General features: G+C 39.2%; 2 protein-coding genes across 2 annotated transcripts; both read right to left on the minus strand.

The window, feature by feature from the left end:
* Positions 1–789: 789 nt before the first annotated feature.
* On the minus strand, positions 790–6,281 carry LOC306774401 (aly/REF export factor 2-like). Its single transcript, XM_079264426.1, has 6 exons — positions 6,009–6,281; positions 4,777–4,932; positions 4,547–4,694; positions 4,415–4,463; positions 4,171–4,333; positions 790–1,167 (listed from the first exon to the last, which is right to left on the minus strand). Exons 1-6 carry the CDS (start codon positions 6,198–6,200, stop codon positions 1,147–1,149), a joined length of 729 nt encoding a protein of 242 aa, XP_079120552.1. The 5' UTR covers positions 6,201–6,281; the 3' UTR covers positions 790–1,146.
* A 3,146-nt stretch (positions 6,282–9,427) lies between these two features.
* Positions 9,428–20,256, minus strand: scrn2 (secernin 2). The gene is made up of 9 exons (XM_079261122.1): positions 20,205–20,256; positions 19,360–19,522; positions 16,958–17,139; positions 16,352–16,551; positions 15,915–16,130; positions 15,643–15,808; positions 15,146–15,326; positions 11,772–11,928; positions 9,428–9,680 (listed from the first exon to the last, which is right to left on the minus strand). Exons 2-8 carry the CDS (start codon positions 19,519–19,521, stop codon positions 11,776–11,778), a joined length of 1,260 nt encoding a protein of 419 aa, XP_079117248.1. The 5' UTR covers position 19,522; positions 20,205–20,256; the 3' UTR covers positions 9,428–9,680; positions 11,772–11,775.
* Between the last annotated feature and the right edge of the window lie 6,361 nt (positions 20,257–26,617).

Raw genomic sequence — 26,617 nt, forward strand, 5'->3', positions numbered from 1 at the left:
GCTGCATTCCCATTTCAAGAACAAGTCATTCATTGAACTGCTTGCAGACTTACATCACCATTACATAAGTTATCATTTTCATTTATTCCTGTTATTACATGTTTATTCTCCCATCAATACTCAAGCTTTTCATCGAGATTGTATAATATAGTTTTAACTGCGATATATTTAATTTCTTATGTTTCTTAAAGGTGGAGTAAGATTTTCAATATTTAAAAAAAAAAATTAACAAAAAAAAATAACTACAATCATAATTAGATTTTTAAAACATGTAGGTTACAGTCTGTCCATGTTTGGACATTACAAGATTAATCAATGACAAAGACCCTTCTTAAATGTTTGCCTACCAGTAAAAAAAAAAAAAAAAAAAAAAAAAAAAAAGTGCTTTTTGTCATTTGTCATTAAACTTGTAATTTAATAACACATTAAATATAGACAGACTAGAACCTACATGTTCAAAAAACTAGCTAATTATGATTGTAGTTATTTTATTAGTTAATTTATTTTTAAAATATTGAAAATCTTACATACGCCACCTTTAAAATGTAATAATTTACACGAGTGCTTCCATAAAAAAAAAAAAAATGTGGACATCATTGAATTTGTACTTACTGTCTACAGTGTGTATACAGCCTGTGTACTCTGGGTTATAAATAAATGCTGCTGTAATGTGAATTGCTCTAATAGTGCATAAACAAAGTCTCATCTTATCAAGACGGCATGAAACTGAGGATATGCTGTTGTCTGGTTTTCATTAAATTCATAAAGGTTCAAACAATGTCAGGAAAGTGTTTTTTAATCATGTTCTGTACAAAGCTCTGAATAAGTTCACATGTCAAGTATCAAGTGACAGAAATGATTCACATCAACATTACAGTAACGGTAATAACAGGTTCAGATGTTCATGATGAAAAAAAAAATCTGACAAATGAAATAATTCAACTGAATTGCAAATTGGAGACAATTAATTGCTTAAAGCATAATTTCTCAAAATGGAACAACTATAAAAATACTGGAGAAAAAAGATACAGAATACAATGGTCCATATAAAAAATTTACTTCTAAACAATCGTTTAAGTCTGACCATCAAGGATGTTCACTTAAAATAAAAAAAAAATACCAAGGACAAGCATTCTTGGAGTTCTCTTAGCTGGTGTCCATCTGATTCTGAAAGAGAAAGCAAAATTAACAATATTCACTGCATAGTCTGTGTGTTTACCTGCATTATGGATCCCCATTACTTTTTTATTCAGCAATAACTAGTCTTCTTTGGGCTCCACACATGAGAAACAATATATGCAGTCGTCCTCAAATTTATTCATACCCTTTCATCAAAGAAAAGGGGAAAGTGGCAACAGTAACTCAAATAACTGCAGATTGAAAAAAGTCATAATATAAAGATTTGGTAAATTTTAATTTAGTGAAATAAGATGCTGCTTTTGAATTTAACTGAGTTATTAAGAATAATAAAAAACAACTAAATAAAACCATCCCAAACGAATTGGGTCACATTAGCAGGGTGCTCTAAAGTACCTGCCAACAGGTGCAGAACAACAGAAAACACTTAATCGCAGTGATCGCCTCTAAGGATGTTCAACAAAAGTTTAGTTTATGAGTGATGTAAAGGGATGCACCGATACAAGCACCAGTATCGTCTCAATGCCACGCTTCATATCCTGATACGTTGCCAAATCGGTAACATTCAGCTTTTTTGCAAGGAATTGTTATCCTAAATATTGCATGAGTAATGGCATTCTTATGAACAGTATTATATATATATATATATATATATATATATATATATATATATACACACACACACACACACACACACACACACACACATACGGTGCTACCGACGGAGCAGCTCTTTGGTGGAGTTCGGTGCAGCTGAAATCAGCCAAAACTGCAACTCTGACAGGGTCAGTTAGAGCCGTTACGATGGCAAAGTTTCTGCAAGCAGCCTGCAGCTCTTGTTTGTTGAGAGAACTGCACCGTTGAGGATCATTATGACTTGTTTAGAAAGCATTTTCAGAAAACCAGTGGCTGCTTCACGAGCCACAAGTTAAGAGTCGGTGAGCCGTATTGGTTTTAGTGCTATAAGGAACACGGCACTAAAAGCAAGATCTTTGTTTCAAAACCACACATTTATAGTTATATTTAGGTAAAATGTGCCGAATCAAAATAAAACTTGTTGAAATTCTTAGATCTGCAATGTTACTATATTTGTATTGGTGAGGTAACTTCAGAAAGGATGGGTCATTTATAACAACCTAATGAAATCGTACACAGTTATAACAGCAATAATAACCATAGTCACAATAGTGTTCACATAAACAGATTGGTATCGGCAAATATCGGTATCGGTAGATATTCAAATTACAGATATCGATATCGGAACTCCCAAAAAGTGGATTGGTGCATCCTTAATGTTATTAGTTTCCCATGTTTGTTTGCTTTTTCTAAAAGATTTCTTTTCAACTACAATTCACAAGAAAGATGAGTTACACAACATTTTTAATCATTAATTTAGTTAGTTTCAGTTTATTTCAGTAAAAAGTTGTTTTTTGGCCTTCTTTAATGATAGGTTGTGAATAAATTTGGGGACAACTGTACATATCATTTTATTACATAATTAAAAAATATAATCATAGTACATACTAAGACATCACATTTCAATATACAAATACAAATATACCCATCACAGTATCAGTACAATAAAAGTTGTGAACTTTAAGTAAGTCTCAACATTACAGCTTATATTTTTTTAAACGTTTTTTCATCTTTTTAAATAATATCTTACTGGTAATCTGTGTTAGATGTACTGGTAGTTTGTTCTAGGGAAGCAGCAGTACTACTCAGTAAAATACCAAACCGATCAGTCCACTGAGCACGGGACCATCTGCCTCCATGTCCTCGGAGTTTTTGGTTTTGCATTAAATTTTGCACTGCAGCTTAATTGACTGATGTACAGGCCAGTGAGTGTGTGCACCAGACCCCCACCCACACATCCACACACACACGATGCTCGCTCCTGCAAGTCATGTCCAATAATTAATGGGCCCCTATCAATACTTTCACTGGGAGTTTGTTGGGAGTATTGTAAACTTTCATATTTAGTGACTTTTCAGACCCCGACGGCAACTCTGTTCCCAAAAGCAACATAACAAATTTAGCAACTTTTTCTGATGTTATTGGAGGCTGACTTTAAAGCAGGTACCTTTTATCTATTTTCAATCAGCAGCGGTACTCTCCCACATCCAAAAGCACTCAGATGACGATCAGTCCTCGAGCAGCAGCAGACATATGAAAATGGCTCTAACAGAGCTGAGTCAGAAGTATGAAGACGCATCAACTTCAATCAAATCTTTAATGTGGGGTCATTTTGGGTTTGCTGTCGAGTACAACGATGAGGGAGTGAAAACTTTTAATAAAAGTGCAAAAGTGCCCCCATACATTATGACAGGTTAGTGACACGAACAGACAACAGTAGAAAAAATAATAAAACAAATAAACAATGGAAAAGGTTTTTGAACCAAGTTTACCACTTCTGAAAAGATAAGATTTTATACATATAACTTTTTATATAAAACTGCTCGAATAATAAGGAAGTGTTATATTATTCATTACATAAAGTGTTGATCTTTTTCATATGGTAATACAGCCTAATTTGTTCCTACTCTTAAATTCTGTTTTTGCCGACAAAGTAAAAATATAATTCAGGTATTTAAAAAAAAAAAAAAAAAAAGTTCTCTTTATGCACTAAATATGAACCCAAACCGAACAGAAATCATGGCCCAAAAACTGAAGCACAGACCGTAACACGGACTAGCTCTACACTCCCAGTTTGTTCCAATGCAACGTGGCTCTACACATCCATTTTCTGTGCTGCACTAGTTTTTGGTAATGTTAGTCTGAATTATGCTCTTCAGGCATGTCTAGTATTATAATTGCATTGATCAAATGTGTGTGTTAACTGTAAATAACAAACAAGATCAGGCAACAATCGGGTCTGTCTTTGACTTTCAGACGCGGCAGCTTGTTGTGCACCCCTTCCACGGTCTTTACTGAGCAGGTCAGGGCCAGACGAGTTGCTCTACCATGAGTTAGTTGGATCTTATGAAACTCCTGTCTAGAGGCAGAGAAAAATGCTTTAAAGCACATTCATACCTGTGCATTGTAAGCATCCAACTGAGCATCCAGCTCTTCTGCTGATAGCTGGGGTCTGTTTCCACCTCCCCTTCCTCGACCTCTGAAACCTCCACTGCTGCCACCTTGCCTCCTCTCAAACCTGGGCTGACCAAGCCTGCTCCGGTCAAACCCTCTGTTTGAACTGCAAACAAGTATTTAAAAGAAAAAATATCTAATTTGCTCACTGAATCGCTACAATACAACTCATTGTTCAACCTCTTACCTCTGGGAACTGACTTCTGTAGCCACTTGCTGGATTTTCATGGGGCGACCTGAATAGAAAGTTAGAAGTTGTAAAAATTCTTAATTACTGAAGCAGCACCCAATACACAAGGCAAGATAAGCCCAGCCTCACCATCAAGTGGGACACCATCATAGTGCTTCATGGCTTTGATAGCATCTGCCTTATTTATAAAGTGGACGTCTGCAGTTCCTTTACTACGACCTGACCGGTCATAATGTACAGACGCTGTCTTTAAAGCTCCAAACTCTGCAAACAGGTCCTAGAGTGCAAAACACAAACATCAGGTATATACACAATGTAAGGTGAGAGCAAAATTGACTGAAAAGTTTTTACAGAATTACCTTGATATCTGAATCAGAAACACCAAAGTCCAAATTAGAAACAAGTAACTTTCCGCCGTTTTCCACACTTCTATCTGCTTCTGGACTCTGTCTTCTTTGTACACCAGCATGCTCCTCAAACAAGTCATGCTGCCATTTGTCTGGCAACTCTCTGGGCTGTGGAAAAGACAAATTACATACACCAGTGGTTAAGTGTGTCCAAACTTTGGACTTGTACTGTAATTCATGTATGCGGTTAAAAATTCATACAAAACCTCACACCAGTAAAAGACAGACATCCAGACTAAAAGATGTTAAATAAAACCGCATTCTGTTTTTTTTTTAGCTCATGAAGACGTTTCTCCTCTCAAGTCTGATTTCCTACCAGCTCCTGGGATTAGAGCTTAAATGTCTTCCAATTACTAGAAATGACTCCAGAGCTACACAGGAATCCCTTTACCTAAATCTACACAGATATAGATACAGAATAGTAATCGCAACATGTAAACAGCATACACTGAACAAGATTCAAATCTATTGCTACCGTAAATTAAATTACACTCCCATGAACACACACCAAATATATATACGTGTGTGTAAAGGTGCCATATGGGGGGAAAAGTTAGGAAGATTCCAAGGGCCCCATGACTGTCCTTCAGTCCAGTAGGACATTTTTTTTTATTCTTTCTAAAATTCCAGAAAGGTCAACATTGTTTATATATATATATATATATATATATATATATATATATATATATATATATATATATATATATACACACACACACATATACATATATACATAGACATTGGTAGGACTTGTGCATATAAGGCACTTTATATTAAATACATAAAAACTAAATATAAAGCCAAAGCTGCTAAATTATTAGCGGAGGTTCACAATGGTTCACAATCATTGTAATCTGTGTGCAATGATGCACAATGATATTCTATATATATATATATATATATATATATATATATATATATATATATATATATATATATATGGCTATTTTAGCTAAAGCAAATTGAATATAACCCACAAAGCTCACCGCCTACGCAGATCGTTGTGCATGTCAGGCGTAAACTTTGCACGGAGGAAGATAAATCCGGACTAACTTGTTACTTTTAGCTTCAAGCAGCTAAACACAACAAGCGACCGACAAGTCTGTTATCAAAAACATCTAAAGACCCATCGCTGCATTACTTCAGTCCACGTTGGGTTGAATTTCCCTGCTTCCCATCCATACCCTGGTGTAAGGCGCGGGTCTGCTGATCCTCTCGCGGCTGAAGTTGTTCTGCCGACTCCTCACCGGCGGCCTCGACGACCCACCGATCCGACCTGAACCACCACCTCGCCTGGACGACCCTCCTCCTCCACGGTTTTCTCTCTTGTTCATTTTGATTATGTCGTCTAGAGACATACTCATTTTGTCAGCCATCCTGTTTAACTTTTAAAGCGACGATCAATAAGAACAAAGAACTTAGGTCGTCGAGTTGTTTCGCAGCTGACGTCCAGCGGCGCGGCGTTGAAATTTGGCGGAATTAACGTGAACAGTTTGCGGAAGTGAGGAGTTAAGCTCCGCCCACTGCCCCGACGAACATTTTTATTCTTCTTTGGATTTTTAACGACATCCGCGTAGTAAGACTCACATTACTGCCACCTGCTGGATATACGTAGATGGCATCCAGTCCCAGCATCGGAAAAAAGTATGGACAAAGAAGGTGCCACTGTACAATATAAAATAATTACCGCTGTCATTGACTAAAATTGTAAACACATACATATGTGTAAGGATTATACAACAAAGAGCCATTATAATGCACAATTAGTACTTACTTTAAATATATATATTGTGTTGTGGCTTTTGTTTTGCTGTGACTCTTTAGAGCCACCATATATATAGATATAGGTATTATCCTATTTTGTTCATAATATATTTGGCCCAAAAAGCAAGTTTATTTATTTATTTATTTATTTTTAAATGGATTTTGGTGGATAACTAAATAAATGAAAAAAAAAGGACACTGATATTAATATTGTAAACTCTGGCCTTATCTGAAAAAAATATTTAATTTAATTTCTATCTAAAACAGAAGAAAAAAATTGAAAATACCCCTTGCCAAAACTGAACCTAAAATGAAAGTGTGATTTTACATACTTGAACTAACAGTTACAGTCTACACGTTACTGTACTTTTAACTTTTTTAACTATTTTTAAGTGTTTTCTTCCACACTCTTTATTAAAAGACATTAATATCTGCTGACCAGACCTCAGGCTTCAGTTAGTCTGGTCAGACTGCTGCCTGAGACAGGATGCTGCGTGGGGACCAAGCTTCTTCTATTCTTTTGAGGGAGGAACTTGCACCGCGGCCTCTACAGAAAAAACAATAAGCACTTTCACATCACACACACACACACATAATATATATCTATGTATTTACATATATGTATGCACGACTCAAAAAAATAAACACATTATAGATCTGAATGAATTAAATATTTTTATTAAATACTTTGTTCTTTCCATAGTTGAATGTGCTGACAACAAAATCACACAAATATTATCAATGAAAATCAAATATATCAACCCATGGAAGTCTGGATTTGGAGTTATACTCAAAAATAAAGTAGAACACACACTACAGACTGATCCCACCTCGGCGTGCCTGTATGACCTCCCTACAACGCCTGGGCATGCTCCTGATGAGGTGGCGGATGTTCTCCAGAGGGATCTCCTCCCAGACCTGGACTAAAGCATCCGCCAACTCCTGGACAGTCTGTGGTGCAACTTGGCGTTGGTAGATGGAGCAAGACATGATGTCCCAGATGGGTTCAATTGGATTCAGGTTATGGGGAACGGGCAGGCCAGTCCATAACATCAATGCTTTTGTGTTGCAGGAACTGCTGACACACTCCAGCCCCATGAGGTCTAGCATTGTCTTGCATTAGGAGGAACCAATGGCCAACCACACCAGCATATGGTCTCACAAGGGGTGTGAGGATCTCATCTCGGTACCTAATGGCAGTCAGGCTACCTCTGGCGAGCATATGGAGGGCTGTGCGGCCCTCTAAAGAAATGCCACCCCACACCATTACTGCCCCACTGCCAAACTGGTCATACTGGAGGATGTTGCCGGCAGCAGAACGTTCTCCACGGTGTCTCCAGACTCCGTCATGTCTATCACATGTGCTCAGTGTGAACCTGCTAACATCTGTGAAGAGCACAGGGCGCCAGTGGCAAATTTGCCAATCTTGGTGTTCTCTGGCAAATGCCAAACGTCCTGCACAGTGTTGAGCTGTAAGCACAACCCCCACCTGTTGACGTCGAGCCCTCATACCACCCTCATGGAGTCTGTTTCTGCAGACACATGCACTTATGAGGCCTGCTGGAGCTCATTTTGCAGGGCTCTGGCAGTGCTCCTCCTGTTCCTCCTTGCACAAAGAAGGAGGTAGCGGTCCTGCTGCTGGTTGTTGCCCTCCTACAGCCTCCTCCACGTCTCCTGATGTACTGGCCTGTCTCCTGGTAGCGCCTCCATGCTCTGGACACTATGCTGACAGACACAACAAACCTTCTTGCCACAGCTGGCATTGATGTGCCATCCTGGATGAGCTGCACTACCTGAGTCACTTGTGTGGGTTGTAGACTCCGTCTCATGCTACCATTAGAGTGAAAGCATCGCCAGCATTCAAAAGTGACCAAAACATCAGCCAGAAAGCATCGGAACTGAGAAGTGGTCTGTGGTCACCACCTGCAGAACCACTCCTTTATTGGGTGTGTCTTGCCAATTGCCAATAATTTGTCTATCCCATTTGCACAACAGCATGTGAAACTGATTGTCAATCAGTGTTGCTTCCTAAGTGGACAGTTCGATTTCACAGAAGTGTGGTTGACTTGGAGATACATTGTGTTGTTTAGATGTTCCCTTTATCTTTTTAAGCAGTGTGTATACACACACACACACACCTACCTGTCATCTGGGAGTCCCCTACAGGGGTGGTTGCTGCCACCACTCCCTGCTCTGAAGAAAATGTTTACAGATCTTAGTTCAGAGGAGAGGAAAAGGGATCTTGAGTGGTAGGTAGGAGAGACAGCCCAAATAATCGTAGCCCGACCCTGTTCAGACCACCCAGAGCGCAAAATTTCCATCTTAACACTGCTACCTACCACATTTAACCACACACTCAGAAGAGACCTTTGAACCACAGTTTCAGGAACTCAGTTAAGGTTTTCCAATTTGGGGTTTTGTGTTACTTCTGAAAGAGCCCCATCGCTGTAATAAGATGTTGAGATATCAGGAGTGAGTATTTCTTTAGGCTACACTACTTAAGGTTGGCGAGTGTCACAGAAGATTTAACGTCATGAAAACAATTTGGTGACGGATGTTAGTGGGTCCACTCCTTTATCCTTTTATTTTCACTGGTGGATGAATCATGCAATGGTGCAGAAGCTTTAGGTATCTTCACAACCATGGATGGATAACATGTTTGGTGTAGGTGTGAGCCACAAAGCTTACGACACACTTAGAACAGGCTATGCACATTCTTTATTTGACCTTTCCCTACAGGCAGCCATCATACAAATGACAAACCTTTCATCTGCAACAAATTGTTAGACAAATGCCAGACTCACAGTACTTGTGCAACGTCACACAGCTCTACACGGACGCCTGTGTCGTCTATATCAGTATACTCACTACTGAGGTGCAGTCATTGCTCCCTGGGTGATATAGATGATAAATATGCTCCAATCACATGTGCAATTTAGACATTCAGTCTGTGTTAATGATGGAATGGGGTCATAGATGTGCGTTGCTTAAGTGAGGCGGAGGCAGATCAGACGAGAAACACAGGAGCTTTACACAGTCCCAGGGCCTTCTCCTGCCACTCTGTGAGCACTAAGGGTGTCCACCTGGGGGCGCTGTAACACAGGACAGATAAACACACCTAGTACAAGACGCTGAAAGCAGAGCAGCAAAATTATAGTCCCATATTTACACATAAATATTCATACATGTAAGAATCACTGATCTGTTTTATTTGTTTGGTTTTTGTTTTTTTTTTACAGCAGAGGGCCTCACACACTGTGTTTTCAGATTTTGATCAGTTAAAAGTCATAATAAGATCAATTTCCTAATCCTGCTCATCTCTTCTTGCTCTTTTTTTTATACCCTATCCAGTCTTAAAATCATGTAACCCCACAAGACCTATCGTCCTTGATCTCACTGGAATCCTTACCTCTGTAACTTAAATATTTATTTTCTGTTTATTAGTGAACATTTCTATGTCATCTGCCTTTATAACCCACACGTTCACATACACAGTTTTAAAGTAATAGTTTTTATGTCACTAACTGACTACAGGGTCCTCTCACAGCAACCACATGAGCAATATGGAGGTTTGTTTATACAAGACAAACTGATGGAAATGTTCATGAGAGGATGTTGTGTAGCTATTGCTCGTTGTCAATAATTTATTTTCTGAACTCTCACAAAAAAAACCCAAAAAACGGAATGACTCATGTTCTTATCCTCTACCAACGTTGTCTTGCTTTTCTTCATTGTCCAGTCCAAATAAAGACACAATCTAAAAACATCATGTAACAACCTGATATAAACATGACATATTATATGTCCCTATATATAAATAAATTATATATATATAATAATAAAAAAAAAACACCTTTTAAAATACAGAAGCAGTGTATAAGTCCACCATTGATGCTTCCATAAAGCTAAAGGGGTAGCAGCCAGGTATTTTACTCTATAAAACCAGGTGTTTTATTTGGAAGGCAGGAAAAGCAACATCACACAGATAAGTAACTTTCACTGCCAATCAATCTAGAAACCTTTATAAGATCATTTATCATACAACAGGAATAAGATCATTCATAAGATAGCTTTTGATCTTCCCAGGAGTGGGCATCCCAGGAATTAAAAAATGGCACAATGATCAGAAAAACTGGAAAAACCCAAAATCGACACTTCAGACTCCCCAGGCCTCAGATAGTTTGTTAAATGTTAAATTTCATGACAGATTGTTTGTAAGGGTTGCAGAATAAAGCCTCTCATCTCTAAAAAGAACATGGCAGCATAAATTAATTTTTCAAAGCTGCATCTGGACAAACATAAGACAGGACAATGACAATGTCCTTTAGTCAGACCTCACTGCAGCATATTTGGAAAAAGACAAACAAGCAATATATGAGCTCAAAAAGCTCATACCAACTGTCAAGCACACCAGTGGTGGGGGCTCATGATCTGGGCTCATGATCTGGGCTTGTTTTGCAGCCACAGGACCTGGACACCATAATTGTTGAGTGGACACTGAACTCCTCTAGATATCAAAATATTCCAGAGTTAAATATAGGGCCATCTGTCTGACAGATAAAACTTGACCGAAACTAGTTTCTGCAACGGCACAATGATCCCAAACACAGCAGCAACACTACAAAAAATGTGTGAAAAAGAGGAATTAATGTGTTGCAATGATTTAAGTGCAGAAATCCGCCGGATTAAAATGCAGTAGTTGAACATTCAGAGAGCTGTGCAGAAACAGAAACTGCAAGCCTCGATCTGGAGCAATATTTTGAAGAACACTGGGTCAAAGTTGCTCCAGTTACTGTTGCTACAAAGTGCATCTACATGCGGCTGCTGGATCATCGGGTGGATTTAGCCAGTTTAGCCACACTGACTCTGTATTTCTACTCAATTTTTGTCAAATAAATAATAAAGGTGTAATATGTTGTGTTTTTCTTCCAAAAAAAAAAGGTAATTATTTATTTTCTATGAACTTGTCTTTTTAGAAATTTTTTTATTTTCAGTATTTTTATTTTCCATATATAATATACTTGATTTATTTCTATTATAGAAAAGACTTATCACATCTTGTGCATGTGTGTGCACCTAAAATGTGTTTCTGACTTTCTTATTTTCCAAACTGCATCTGAAATTTTCATTATTCTCTGGCCTATTTCGAGTCATAACACAACACCGGTCTTGGCGCCTCCTACCTTCTCATTGGTAGAACTTAATCTCTGTGTCCACACAATCAAAGAACAAGTCCCCCAATTCATCTCCTGGTATCTCTCCGCTGAGCATGGCTGAAATCTCGCTCAGACATTGCGACTCCAGGTCCCGTAGGATGTCATAGATGGCTAAAGCTTCATCCTGAGGCCGACACACAGCACAGACAGATGTCAAAAGATCAGACAGTGCTATTGTTTGGTAAAGTTGACTCAAGCAGAAGTGACATTTGGCCGTTAAGATATACTCAACCCCCACTTTAAGATCAAGCGTAAGACTTCAGAGCAGAGGATGAAAAGAGATAAATGTTTAAATAACTTTAAGCAAGCACAAAGACTTTTAGTTGTGAAACAATCATTTTACAAAAATTTTATATTCTTGTATTTTATTCTAGTCCTGATAACAGAGATTTTTACAGGGATCTTAGTCTCACGCTGGTGTTTTAAACACAGCACAGTCTAATTTGACCAGACAGCCATGGTGGGAAACTGAGGCTTAATAATAGCAGTCACACACCTGCAGTTATAAACACCTCCGTCTCCTCCACAGGTAGATTTACTAAAGCTTTATGTTGAATCAGGCTGCTCTTCAAAACAGCAATCTATACCGAGCTTCAAATTCATAGCACAAACTTATATTATCCAGAATTTACCACAATACCAACACTACAAAAATCAATGCTTGGATTCTTTTATAATAGATAATGATGAATTACAGGGAGTAAAGGGCAGAAAGAGTCCAGAAAATCGTGATAGCATGTAATAAGAGAACAAAACATGCACGGAGTTACTGTGAAATAAAATCTGCTCTTAAAATGATTATTGATGTGGATTAGTTGTGTTATGTGTCAGCGCCACAGCATCTTCCACCAAAATGAGGAAAATGTTCCTTCTTTTTAAATGGAAAATGCTCGTTTTCTAAAGTTTTTGGACACACTTTACCATTAAATCCAATAGGAAAGTGTGTCCAAACTTTTGACTAGGAATGTATATATAAATTATTTTTAAAATGGTATATTTTCCTACTTTAAATAATACTAATTAACTGTCATTGATTAAACTTTAAACATTAAACTTTAAACCGTGCTGATGCTAAGTGAAAGGTGTGGTGGGGTCACATGAGGGTTGAAGTAAACTTAAGGAAATTCATCATTTCTGGATTGACGGAATGACAAAAATAGCTATGTGAAAATCTAGAGGTGTAATTTAACTTGGAGTATAGCGTGACGTCACATCTCTGCATTGACCTTTGGCTTCATGTTTACTAGCAGTTCCAGCAATGCATTCATGTATGTTCATCTGCCACCTCTCAGCCCTCTGCCCTCCCATCCTACAAAAAGCTCCAGCAGGCGAGCAGTGGCACAGCATATTTTCAATGCAAATATAAAATATTAGTCTGAAGACAACCAGGGTCCAACATGACCTAAAAAAAAAAAAAAAAAATCTGTTAGTGAAGAAACTGGTATATAAAGAAATCGACAGAACCTTGATTAACATTGGCTTTGCTAGAGCTAAAGGGCTACAACTTGGCATGGATCTAGCTCTTCTTCTACTCCAAGTAAAAACTAAATTTACTGATGTCATGTATGCCATGTTTTTGTTTTTTTTTTTAAAATAAGTTATGATGATCAAATTCTGTAAAGAAAAAAATAAAGTTAGCGTTAGCAGCATTAGCTTCCCGCCATTGTTTCTGATATGTTGATGCTTTTTCAGATGACATATGAAATTAGTGGTGTTGAACGATTAGACGTGACATCTTCCTCGCTGTATTTCAACTTTGCAAGTATTGTATTCTTTTTCTTTATCTTCTTTTGGCACCATGAAAAATAAACACACCAGTGATAATACTTCCTCAGGCAAACACCCCACATTGCTGTACTGCATTACAATCATGTCACATGCCCAAGCATGCCTCCTCCACCTCCTGACACACACACACAGCCGGAAAACAACCGGAAATAAATATCGGTTGTTAATATTGGGCCAGTTTTAATAATCGGATGGATATGGATGTTATAAAAAGACTAACGTGCCGATAACGGTGATAACGCTGATACTCACTAGTAATAATCACTAGTAACAACATAAACATTAGACGTTATTCAACAAGCTCCAAAAAATTGATTTTATGTGTTGTTATCCTCTGTGTTTGCACTTTGCACATTAGTTTTTCAGATGTGACAAGTGGAGGAAGGAGCCAGAGGGAGGTGTGGTTCATGACACACTGCTTTGGTCTGTAGGCAGTGCTCAATAGCAAACCTGTTGGAGAAACAATTTAGCTTTTTGCTCTTTTAAATGATGTGGTGATGAAAACACACATTAGTTGGGGAAAAAAATTAGCCAACAAAGATAAATATAAACTGGAAAAACAATGATAAATGAAGTAATTTAGTATACATCAAAATTGTTTAAAATAGTCCCGGTCTAAAGACCATTCTGCTACGTTTTTATCATTTCCATGATGTTGTATTCATTATTTGCCATTTGCAACTTAAAAATGTTTATCATTTTAGAAAAATACTGAAGGTATTTTAACAAAATAATAATAAAAAGGTGTAGCATTTAAAATAAATTGATGTAGCGATTTCTTTTAACTTTTTGCAAGCATGACTATTCCGTAAGTCAGTCCTTTGATAATGCAGCCTGCTAAACATGGTACCCTGACAGCAATTTTTTTTTTCTCCTCATGACTCTGCAGACAGTTTTTTTAAACTTCTTTCTAAAGGCCTCAGAGTCACAATAAAAAGTTGCTTCTTTCCACAATCTAAAATCTTGAATATTCACTGGTGACGTTAAACTGATTGTGTATGAGACTGTGTAGTTGTTCAGTTGTCATATCTCGGTCTCTATGTTTGGCCCGTGATGAATGGTGACATTTTCAGGAGATATTCTGTGGCTACAGCACTTACCACACAACTGAACTTACAAAAAAAAAAAAGCTTTCTTCAAATAACAAATGAAGAAAACTGCCTCAAGTTTAGCAGCCACAGTCATTTAATGGTGGCACAAACTGGACACTGGTCTGTACGTGACCTGTGGGTCATCGTATAATAACACACATACTGTGCAGTAATGTCACAGAACATCAGCTAAAATGCAGCTCTGGTTGAAGATTTCAACCCTCTTTGGTTGCAGTGTGTTTATGTTTTGTCTACACTAGTGGTGTGTGTTCTGTCTGCACTAACGGTGTTCTACTTTGCACCACAAGTCTAACTTCCCTGTAATTTATCAGCAACTACTGCATCAGATCAACTCCATCCCCAGATAACCCTTAAAAAGTGATTACTTTGCATTTATACAGAACGAGTGTGTAATTTCAGCACAGCCAGGATCATTGAGCAAGATCATCCATCAGTGCCCACCGGCTTGGTCTCCATGTTGCTGAGGGCCACCTGGTGGGCCTTGTACAGGTCATGTCTGCGGTCCACCCGGCTCTGAAAGCGAGGCTGCTTCCTGACAGGGTCATCTGGGCCAAACTGTGGCGAGACAACCCTCACCACTGGGGTGGAACAGTCCGAGAAGATAAAAGGCTTGAATATAGACCTACCAGGGGGGCATGTGGGGGTGGGTTGAAAGGGGAAGGAATGGGACAGAGAGAAACGTAGACTCAGAAACTCCCATCAACCAAAGCAGAGTCAGAATGTTGGAGAAGATAAAAAAACAGGAAAAGAAAGAAGTCTTAACAACATGTGTCGATTCAGCAGCCCTGAATCTTTGTAGAAATGTTCTGGAGGAGCTGCGTGTGAGCGTTTGCTCTGGATGTATTGTAGATTACTCTGATATCTTTACATTAATTAATGACCTATTAATTAATGAATAGGTCCATTAAAAAACTATTTCCTAGACTAGAGCAACAAACCTGGAAGGGTCAGGGGTGGCAGTGAAGAAGTGGATGCAGGGCAGGCTGGTATCTCTAGGTAGGATGGACACCATGCTTCCTGTGGTGCAGAAGCCTCCTGAGTCCATGCAGATGCCACTGGGTTTATCCCTCAGAATGGACATCATTACCTCCGCCGTTACTGAGCCTGACAGCAGAAACAGACACACAAACAGACTTGCAAGCTGTCACTGCAGTTTCACAGAAAAAAAAAAAGAAAAAAAAATAGTGCTGAATGAAAGAAAAAGATCTACCATCATGGTGCTTGAGTAGCTCAGTGCCTCCTTTGTAGCGCTGTTTGGCCAACTCCATCCTGGCGGGAGGGTTCTCAGGATTAAACACCTGAGAAAAATTGAACTCTCCTTGGCCATCCCACCAGCCTTGAGCCTGGGCCACGCTCCGCAGCTCCGGGTGCTCTGCTGAGATCTCAGTACTGATAGTCAGCTGGTTGGAGATGTTCTTCACACCCGCTGAAAGGAGCAGGCGGACGATGTTTAATCAAACATATTTAACTACTTTTTGTGCAATGCAATTTTCAAACCAAGCAAAGCACCAGCAGGGTTTCTCATCATTTGGCAGAGGGTTAAATCAACGCATGAACATGTGCATTTAGGAGATCATACTGCTTAAATTAAGTATTTACCACAAAATTTGAATGTATCCTTTAAAAATATTAAACCTCAATCCATACCTGAGACTTTCTGTGCCACCCAGACCCTTCCGGCAGTCTCCAACACCCAGGCCTCGTTGCGATCCACCAGGAGGAAAGTGTTGTGGTAGCTGAAGGGTTCAGGATCCTCTCTGCACTGGCCTCCCTGGCCGTGCTGCTCTAGGAGGCCAGTGATCACCGTCAGTGCTGCCCAGGCACTGTCGCCGCGCTCCAGCCCCAGTCTGAGGAGTAAAATTGCTCCCCTTTTATCTGCTGCTTCATCAGTTAGTCTTTCACAAACCATGGAGATACGCTGAGTGTGTGGGGGACGTTTACAAGCTGTGCTGCAATGTGTTTGGGAGGAAGTCCCAGTTGGTGCGAGAAAAATTTGGCAGCTGTTTTTTTTTTTTTCTTGCATGGAGATGATTTCATATGAGCAAGGCTTCAAGAGTATTTGAACCTGCCACAACATGCTGATGACAAGTCACACACCCCTCTGATCAAAGCCTGGGAGGATTTAGTTAATATTTGTATTGAGAACTGTATTTAATAATTAGGATTCAGTCAGCAGTCAGATTAAATTCCCTGCATTCAATAAACTTTATTTGCATCTTTTTCATGAATATAAAAAAATCTTTCACAGCTCACCGGACAAGGTCCATGCCCAGTAGAGCCTCTCCAGGAGCCACAGGCTCTCGAGTCCAGACTGCTTCATTACCGATACACACTCCTTGGTCATTGGCTCCCATTTCAGCTCCCCACATCCAGGCAGGTTTACTGAGAACTATGCCATAGGTCTGCTCCACCTGAGGGATCTGGATGTACGTGCACTGCACAAAACAAACAGGTGGGGGAAAAAAAAAAAGATGTTTATACTGAAGTCAAACCACATTTTACACATGATTTAAACAGGCATGCATGCATAAACACAAAAGAGAGGGATTAGTATTTCCTTATCACAGATACATCAATGTTGTTCCCGTTAATAATGCTGGATCAAAAGTAGTTTCAGGAAAAACCCAGAAGGATGGTGCTGCTACATTGTTTACATTCAACTATCAGTCAATATAGGTCTTCATTCATCCTAACCGCTTAGTCTGATGAAGGGTCGCGGGAAGCTGGAGCCTATCCCAGCAGTCTTAGGGCGAAAGGCAGGGTACACCCTGGACAGCTCGCCAGTCCATCGCAGGGCCACACAGAGACAAACAACCACTCACACTCACTCCTAAAGACAATTTAGAGTAACCAACTAGCCTAACATGTATGTTTGTGGATGGTGGGAGGAAGGCGGAGAGAACCCACACATACACGGGGAGAACATGCAAACTCCACACAGAAAGGCCACTGTCCAAATCCCGCCCCAGCTGAGGATCGATGCTTTGGCCACAGAGCTAACCACTATGCCACTGTGCAGCCCAATATGGGTCTAACAAATCAAATATTAGTCATGTCAAACTTAAAATACTACCTGAGTTGTTCCTTGGTTCAAAGACAGTTTGATATTTGAAATTACAACTTTTTTCCCCTTCAATGACAGCTGTGTTTCCCTTCACGGCACCAGAAACTGGATATCAGCAGGCTGCTCGTTTAGAACACGCATGATGATCGATTGATGATGATTCAGCAAAGACAGACAAAAGCATATTAATGGAGGAAGCACAGAAAAGAAAAAGTCAACTAGAAAGACTTTTACTTGCTGCAGAGAGCTTGGAGCAGAGACAGGACGCAAGACGGATGCTGGATATGCCTTCTTTAGGGGGAATCAAAGTTTCAAATTCACCAAAAGGAGCATTTTGTTATGTTATACTTTCCGTCACTTCCCCATCAGCCTTATGTGTAACTTTATGATCACATCTGCCTTTTACATTTAGTGTTTGGCTGAAATGCAGCTTAGGAAACAGAAATGTTACCAAATTATCAATAATTAATAAATTATTTGCCTCACAAACCTCATTCATGTGACGTTCTGTGGCTCTGATTTAAGTAAGACAAAGGAGTTTTACAAAGTGAAGGTGAAACTAAGCTTGTTTCCATTAACCATTAACAGGGAAGAAGATTTCTACATGAATTGTCAGCAACTGTTTAACCTCCAACTCCATTTTTAAAACTGAGTTTGATCATTAATTTTCTGCAATGCACCAGACTCTCTGTGTCAGTCAAGCTGTTTTATTTAAGTGAGTGCGAACAAACTACAGAGATCTATGAGAAATAATTGAGTATGTTGTATAAACCTATTTTTCAACTAAATTCTAATTGTTTGTTTTATTCATTGTTTTTAATCCCATTAACAACAACCAGAAATGTCTATTCAAGAAACAGGACCTCATACAAAAGAGTACGACCAGTGTAACACCATGAAAGGTACACTGAAGTATCTGGAGGCAAGTAAAGTGTCAGTTTTGTAAGTTCAGGACACAAAAGGAGCATGCTTATTGCATAATCCAAGAGCAGGCAACTACCCATGAGCTGACTTCATCAAAGAAGCAAAACACAAAGGCCTAATTGCAATCCTCCCTTCACCCTAACTCTCCACTTTGCTGATGTAAAATGCAACTTTTTTTTTTTTTTTTTTACAAACTAAGGAGCAGTTGTCAACTAGCCAACAAAATTACTACTAGATGATCTCTGAATGAAAAGACATGCCTTGCAGCTGTAAAACAGTGATGTAGGTCCATAAAAGCAGTCGGAATTAAGGTGGAGAGGGGCAAAAAAAAAAAAAAAAAAAATTAGGACAGAAAAGGTATAAAACTTTTGAAGAATCAAATAAGTCTTGTGAGCCAATGTTGCTTGTTTCTTCCAACCATATATTTTGTTTTCTGATGCCAACGCAGCATGTTGGGTGATTTATTTATTTAGTTAAGGTGCTATCTGCAAATTGATCACTATTTATCACTAATTGTTACACAGTGTTATTTCAAATAAAGTAGAAATGGTGAGACAGAACCTCACTTTTACCCCACACCATCAACAGACACAAACAGGCGCATAAAACAGATGTGCTCTTTTGTTGGATGTGTTTTGACATTTGTGTGAGTCCTGGCCTGCTTTACCTCCAGCACGGAGCCGGGAGGGTGAGAGGCTGCTGGGTAGCAGGCCACCTCCTGCACCTCATCCCGGGGACGGTCAGAGTTCTTCCCAAAAATCACATGGTCATCTCGAGAGCCAGGGGGCAAGGAAACAAAACAATCACATGACATGGGAGCCTGTGCCATCCTGCAACAAAGACAAGAGGGGGAAAAAAAGGGAATTGTAGTGAACACTCTGCTTTGAGAAAAGAACTTAGAGCAGGAAGGATGCAAAATAAGCACGACCTCATCTAACTCATGTAAACAAGCTGATCTGAAAACAATCTTAAGTCTGACAGTGTGTTTGACAACCAAGACAAATGTCCTCCATTTAACCATAATGTGCATGTGTGGAGCAGAGAGCAGGAGAAGCCTCCGTTCCCCACCCCAGCTCCTTGCAGAAAGTCAGATTCAGCCGGTGCACTGCCCATCCCTTTCACACAGGGATTAAGGAGGCAGTCTTGTGCAGAGCACTTTATTCACTATAATCTCCACAAATCCCACCGCCACGTTGCTCTTTTATCGCTTCCTTCACGCATTTCCCACCACGAATCGCTTTCGGGGCGGAAATAATGTCGCCAAAAAGTGCGCAGAAAGCAGCAGCCTGTCGCAAGGCTCGCTTTCAGACCAGTGTTTCTGACAGAGAGAGGCCCACACGGCTTGCCATAACACTGTCACTCCCCACCGTGTCTTTCCGGAGCAGCGCGCAGTCGCCTCGTGCCATTTCGCCTCTATTTGCGGGGGGCCGACAGAGGGAGAGGTGCAATCTGAGGGATAAATAATCTGTAAACTAATGCTAAAAGGCGAATGGTGCTGCAGAAAATGTTTACCTTTTCTTTTTTTTTTTTTTCAATGGTGAGAGCGGACGGCCGGCTGGAAGAAGGCAGGTTGTAGATACAGAGTCACGTGACGGAGAAATCCAAAGGTCTGTACTTAAAGGTCTCGTCTCGTCTGGCCACAAGCACAGCTCACCGTCTCACAGAGTCCAGTCCACACCTGTGCAACGCAGGCCTGAGCGATGATGCAGCTCTTCCTCATCATCACGAGTCTGCCTCCTCTTCCTCTGTTTGTTGGGGCTGCAAACCCGCAGCCGACATCATCACTTATGATGAAAATCAATGGGAGTCCCCTGTAACTCCTCAAAGTTTTCACAAACCAGTGTTATCACTGAATATGTGCATTTCAGGTGAATAAAGTGTGTTACAAGTGTAATTAAATCCACACATGAGTTAATGTCTGTGTGTCAAAAAGGCTGAGCTGGACAAACCTCTAAACCTGCACTCACTAAAGTAAACAGGTTTTCAGAAGAAACGCTGTCACACTTAAAGGAGCACTCCACAATTTTACACGTCATTTCACAATGAAAGACTAGTTAGTGCAACCAGATTAACTCTGGGTTAGTGGCAGAGCAGAGGGTTTTTTTTGTTGTTGTTGTTTTGTTTTTCTTTTTTTTTTTTTACAAAAATATTTATATTTTTGAAAATAGGGGCCTTGTATGTGTAAAATGTCCATGTAAAATAATTTTAAAAAAATATAAACAGACATGTTTCACCTATTATTGGTTGTCTAAAGACTATAGATTGGGATCTGAAAAGATCTTACTGACTGGTACAGTAGGTGTGTAACAATGCCTCAATCCTTAGGCAAGGCAAGGCAAGTTTATTTTTTTTATAGCATATTTCATGTACAAGACAATTCAAAGTGATTTGCATGAAACATTAAAACCATTACAGATGGTGTTTAAAAAAAAAAGCACAAAGGACAAAACAAATAGCAAAATCACAATAAAATAATGAATTATATAAAAAAGATTAAAGCAAAATTAATCAAAAGTTGCTGTGCAGATTTCAGGCATAGGTTCATGAGACAAGAAAAATTTTAACCTGGATTTAAAAGTTTCTACATTTGATGAAAGTTTAATCCCCAATGGCAGCTTGTTTAACCTTTTTTGCAGCATAACACATAAATACTGCATCTCCATGTTTAGTCTAGACCAGGGGTGTCAAACTCCAGTCCTTAAGGGCCGGCATCCGACAGGTTTTTGTTGTTTCTCTCTACTAACACAGCTGATTCAAATCAAATGGATCCAGCAGCTTCTCATCAACCTATTTATGAACGTTGGTCAGATGTGTTGGAGGATGGAGACAACAAAAACCTGCAGGATACCGGCCCTCGAAGACTGGAGTTTGACACATGTGGTCTAGACTCTGGTCTGGACTCTAGTCTGGACTAGTTGACCTGAGTCTTTGGATCGCATGAGCTCTGCTTCTCTAAACATATCACAGATATTCCAGTCTTCTACTGAAACATCATTTCAAAGACTAATGAACCAATCATTGATCCTTAATGCAAACATAACTTCAGTAATGGTTTGTTAGACATGCTTTATTGTAGCTACAGACTTTCTAAAGTTTCTGAGTTGTTTTGGTTGTACAGTGACATTTCTTATGTACATTATGTATTTGTTATGTACATTTATTTCTAGACACTTTGTCACTTTACAACTAAGTTTCACTTTACAGCACTGTGTCACATGCCAGCAACTGGATATCAACACAGTGACCAATTTAAACACACGTCGTGGCTGATTCAGCAAAGAAACATAAGACATTATTGGAGAAAGAGAGAAAATTAAAGACATGGGCAGAGAAGGAAATACCAGTCAGCATAAGGCTTGCTGAAGACAGATCAGACAAGCAACAAGATGCATGATGGATACCAAATCAGCTGACATTGGGAGGTGCCTTATTAAGAAACTCGGCCCAAGTTCAGTATAATGCTTCTTTACGATGCATGTGAACTTTTTACATTAATATGGAAGCCTAGAACGACCATGCTGGAAAATGTTTTCAACATTATTAAAAAACAAACAAAAAGTATGAAATGTATAACTATGATAAAACTGTACTACCGTGGTTATTATAGCTAAATTCTACAAATATTTGTTTTGGGATTCTAAATAGGAGTAAGGTTTACGCAAGTAGTGGTATGGCACCCATCAATCAGGGTTGATCATGGGTGAACATCCTGTTCATCTTGGCCATCTGCACTTTAGAGCATTACATTTATGGCTGTAAAGACCAGGGTTAAAATTACACAGAGGCTCTTTGGGAGCCTTATTTTTGGGTGTGCTCTGCAACTTCCCAGGTCACATGCACATGCTTATATTTTAATGCAGGGCTACCGCCAAAAACATTCTGCTACTATGAAAGCTGATACAATCAGAAACCTTATATTGATGCAGAAAGTCACTTTAACAACCACAAAAAGCAGCAAATGATCACTGCTGGATGACGGATCACCTGCCATGTTCAGGAAACGTTATGTATTCAACAAACATGCAGTGATAGGAGCGGCACCCGGTGTGGTCTTCTTCTGCTGTCGCCCATCTGCTTCAAGCTTGTGTGTGCTCAAAGATAATATTCTGTATATTTTGGTTGTGTTTATTTGACTTGGTGTTGCCTTTCCGTCATCTCCAGCTGGTCTGATCCTCCTCTCACCGCTGACATCAACAAGATGTTTTGGTTCAGACCCAGTGGATATTTGATCTTTTTCAGATCATTTCCTCTGAACCATGAAGATGGTTGTGTGTGAAAATCCCAGCAGTTTCTGAAATACTCAGTCCAACAAACCACTTTCAAAGTCATTTAAATCCCACTTTTTAACCATTCTGGTGCTCATTTTGAGCGTCTGAAATGTATTTTCATCTTCTCTAAATGATTAAATGCATTGAGTTGCTGCCATGTAATTGGCTAATGTAAAAATATGTCTGTTAAGCAACAAAACAGATGTACCCACTAAGTGGCTGGTGAGTGGACTTCTCTGTATTGCAGTAGAAAAATGAATTATAAAAAGCAGAAACAACAGAATTAAGTCCATCACTTGATTATATTAAATCAAATATTGTTACATCGAGCAGTAAGGATAAATAAATGTCCATCCCGAACTATAAATGGGTTCCACTATTCAACAGTGAGACATCAGCACTACTTTTCGCCTGCGCTCTAGATCACATGTTGACTAATCAGTGTAATTAAAGTTTCTGTGTGTCAGTAGTTTATCCAGTGGGTGTCTACCATCGTGGTGTTTCACTGAATTTTGTTGCTGACACTCTCAGACTTTCTAAACACACCGAGTCCTCAGCACCTTCCACCTACTCTTTGAAATACATATATTGATTTCAAAAGGACAAATCAATATTTCGCTGTGTGGATGTTGGTCTTTCTGGCGTTGCTATGGTCCAAAGATCTCAGTGACAACCCAGATCCCAGGTTTCACTGAACAAAGTGGATTCATACTGGATCCCAGTGTCCTTGTTTATTTATTTCTCCCAACATCCAGTCAGAAAATTTGCAAGAGCCAAAGCACAGTGAAGAAATAAAAGGTATGAAATGATGGGATTAATCTGCATGCCCCCTTTTATTCCCTTTCCTCTTGTGGTATTTGTTTCCAATCTTATACACAAGCTCTCTTGGATTAATGCAAAACAGTTGTTTAAAAGCCAGACAACACAATAAGTTTGTTATTTTCACACCATAACGCAGGACTCACATCAACAATACAATGTATATTATTGATTTTAGGAGCTACAGAACCAAGTCTACTTCGCTCTTTCATATGAAAGGGTCTGTAAGTTTCAGGGTAATATATCCCAGAGGTCAGCTAAAACAACAGCCATGGTTAAAAAGAAATTATGAAAGGAGTAAAGAATAAACCATTGATGAATTTTCACAGCTCAACCAAAGATTATTGCATGACAAAATACAGACTAGCAGAACACACCAGCTGCTAAGCTGAGGAAAGCTGCAGAAAGGTAACTCAGACTAGTTTCAGTAACTCATCTGACAGAAATAAACCCCTGTGAATCAACTGAGGGTGACTGAATAGACTGCTCTGTATGCAGGTGTAAACAGCAGCAGAAGTTTGAACAGAAAAATAAAACTGATTAATGAAAATACACAAGTTTGTTCTGTTATAGATAGCAGTTTAATATCTGGAAATATCTGAGGTACTATATGATGCCAAGTGGTCATAAGAATTAAATATTTGCTAAGAATATCAACACAGGAGTCAACTCCATCGCTTCATCCAGTCAAGGGACGCGGGGTAGCTGGAGCCTATCCCAGTGGTCTCCTGGGGAGAGCCGGGGTTCACCCTGGACAGGTCGTCAGTCCATCTCAGCAGGTGTCAACACATTTTAATGATTCCCACTTCACACTGTAAAAACCCACACAACAAAATTTGTCATTTAAATTTTTTTTTTCTTAGGAGTACAAATAATTAAAAATAAAAAAGCTGACCTGACTTAAATTTACAAAAATATAAAAAGCTAATTTAAGCGACACATAAAGCTTCTAAAGACAATATGAAAAATTCAGAATAAAATAAATTAGTTACACTTTCAGGCAGAACATATTGTTATGATGGAGTCCAGTTCCTTTCTCAATGACTGATTCTTTTAGTGTGTAGACACGACTTCCCAAAGTCTTCCCATCACCCCTAATTTGTATCAACCACCTCAAAAGGTGGTTCTTTTTTTGCATATTTGTGCAAGTTTTTGCAAATTCTGTTAAAGGTGGAGTATGTAAGATTTTCAATAATTTCAAAATAAATTAACTAAAAAAATAACTACAATCATAAGTAGATAGTTTTTTTTTTTAAATGTGTAGGTTCCAGTCTGTCCATATTTGATGTGTTATTAAATTACAAGTTTAATTAATGACAAAGGCCCTTCTTAAATGTTTGCGTACCAGTAAAAAAAAAAGTGCTTTTTGTCATTTGTCATTAAATAAACTTGTAATTTAATAACACATCAAATATGGACAGACTGGAACCTCAAAAAAAGTTTTAAAAAAAATCTAATTATGAATGCAGCTATTTTATTAGTTAATTTATTTAGAAAATATTGAAAATCTTACATACTCTACCTTTAAGAGAAATCCTTTCATTTTGATTGTATAAGTGCAGCTGTCCCTTCTTTTCTAAGAATGATCCCATAGTCAGATGTTTTTAACGATGTAAACCAGTTTAACTGCATCGCAGTGCCAAAACAACGCTGTTGTTATGCCAATTCCGCTCATCAATATGCACACCAGCAGATCCCACTCTCTGAACTGACTCATGTTGCATATTTGGGAGGTGTAGCCAGGGTGAATGAGTTTTTCTCTCTTTTTTTTTTTTTTTCAACAGTTCACTTGCACAGGAAAGAAGGAGTGCCATGCAGGTACAGGTTGTGTCTTAAGACGAAACACCTGGACCCCACTGATTCTCACTCATGCCAAATTTGGAGGAGGTGATGAGTTATCCCGTGAAGCAGCTTGCTGCTGAGTGGCCTTTCCTCATGGCCCACTGGAACTGCTGAAGGCAACAGGACTGAGGAACTGAGAAATTTGTGAGAAGACATCCTGTTACCTGAACGGCAACAGGCAACAGGCAACTTCCACTCCCTCTCCGGCCTTTCATCTCCCGGAGCGTGCTGACAAGCATCGCACATCCTGTCTGCCCTTCACACAAAACACCATGAGAAGTAAACACCCACCTGAGCCAAAAACAGACACACCCAAGCATGGCCTTGCACACACAAGCGCGTACATACTCCGGGGTGAGAGTATGCACAGGCAGAAATAGCCAGGTGAGTGAAAAACAAAATTTGCAACCACATCTAAAACTTATTTAAGTTTAATTGTAAAGTGATCTTGCCCTGTGATGGACTGGCAAGCTGTCCAGGGTGTACCCCGCCTTTCACCCAAAGACCGCAGGGATAGGCTCCAGCTTCCCCGCGACCCTTCATTGGAATAATTATGACAGCTCTGGTAAAAATAAAAAATAAAAATCCAAATTTATTTGATAAATGGAGATTTTATATTTTTACAGTTGTCTGGCGACCCCCTGAAATGATCCTGTGGCCCCCCAAGTCTGAGAACCACTGGTCTAGAAGTCACGTTGTTGCTGTTCTCTGCTTCCTGTAAGTGGTTAACAGTGATTTAAAACCTCCTTTATGCTTCACTAAACTACAAAAATATTTTTTCCTCCAAAATCCATGAACTTTTAAACACAAATAGTGTGTTTGTGGCCATCTTCACACAAGACACACGACAGAAAAGCTCAAAGAAATCTCACTCTTCTCTCTTAAGCGGTTAGGATAATGAATGAATGAATGAATGTAAAGTGATCTCTTAAAGCAAACCAAAAAACAATAAAAGCTCTGGATCTTTCTGGTTTCCAGAAGCAATATCAGCTCCAG

This window comes from Telmatherina bonti (genome assembly GCF_933228915.1).
Source record: "Telmatherina bonti genome assembly, chromosome: 3".
Taxonomy (NCBI): Eukaryota; Metazoa; Chordata; class Actinopteri; order Atheriniformes; family Telmatherinidae; genus Telmatherina; species Telmatherina bonti.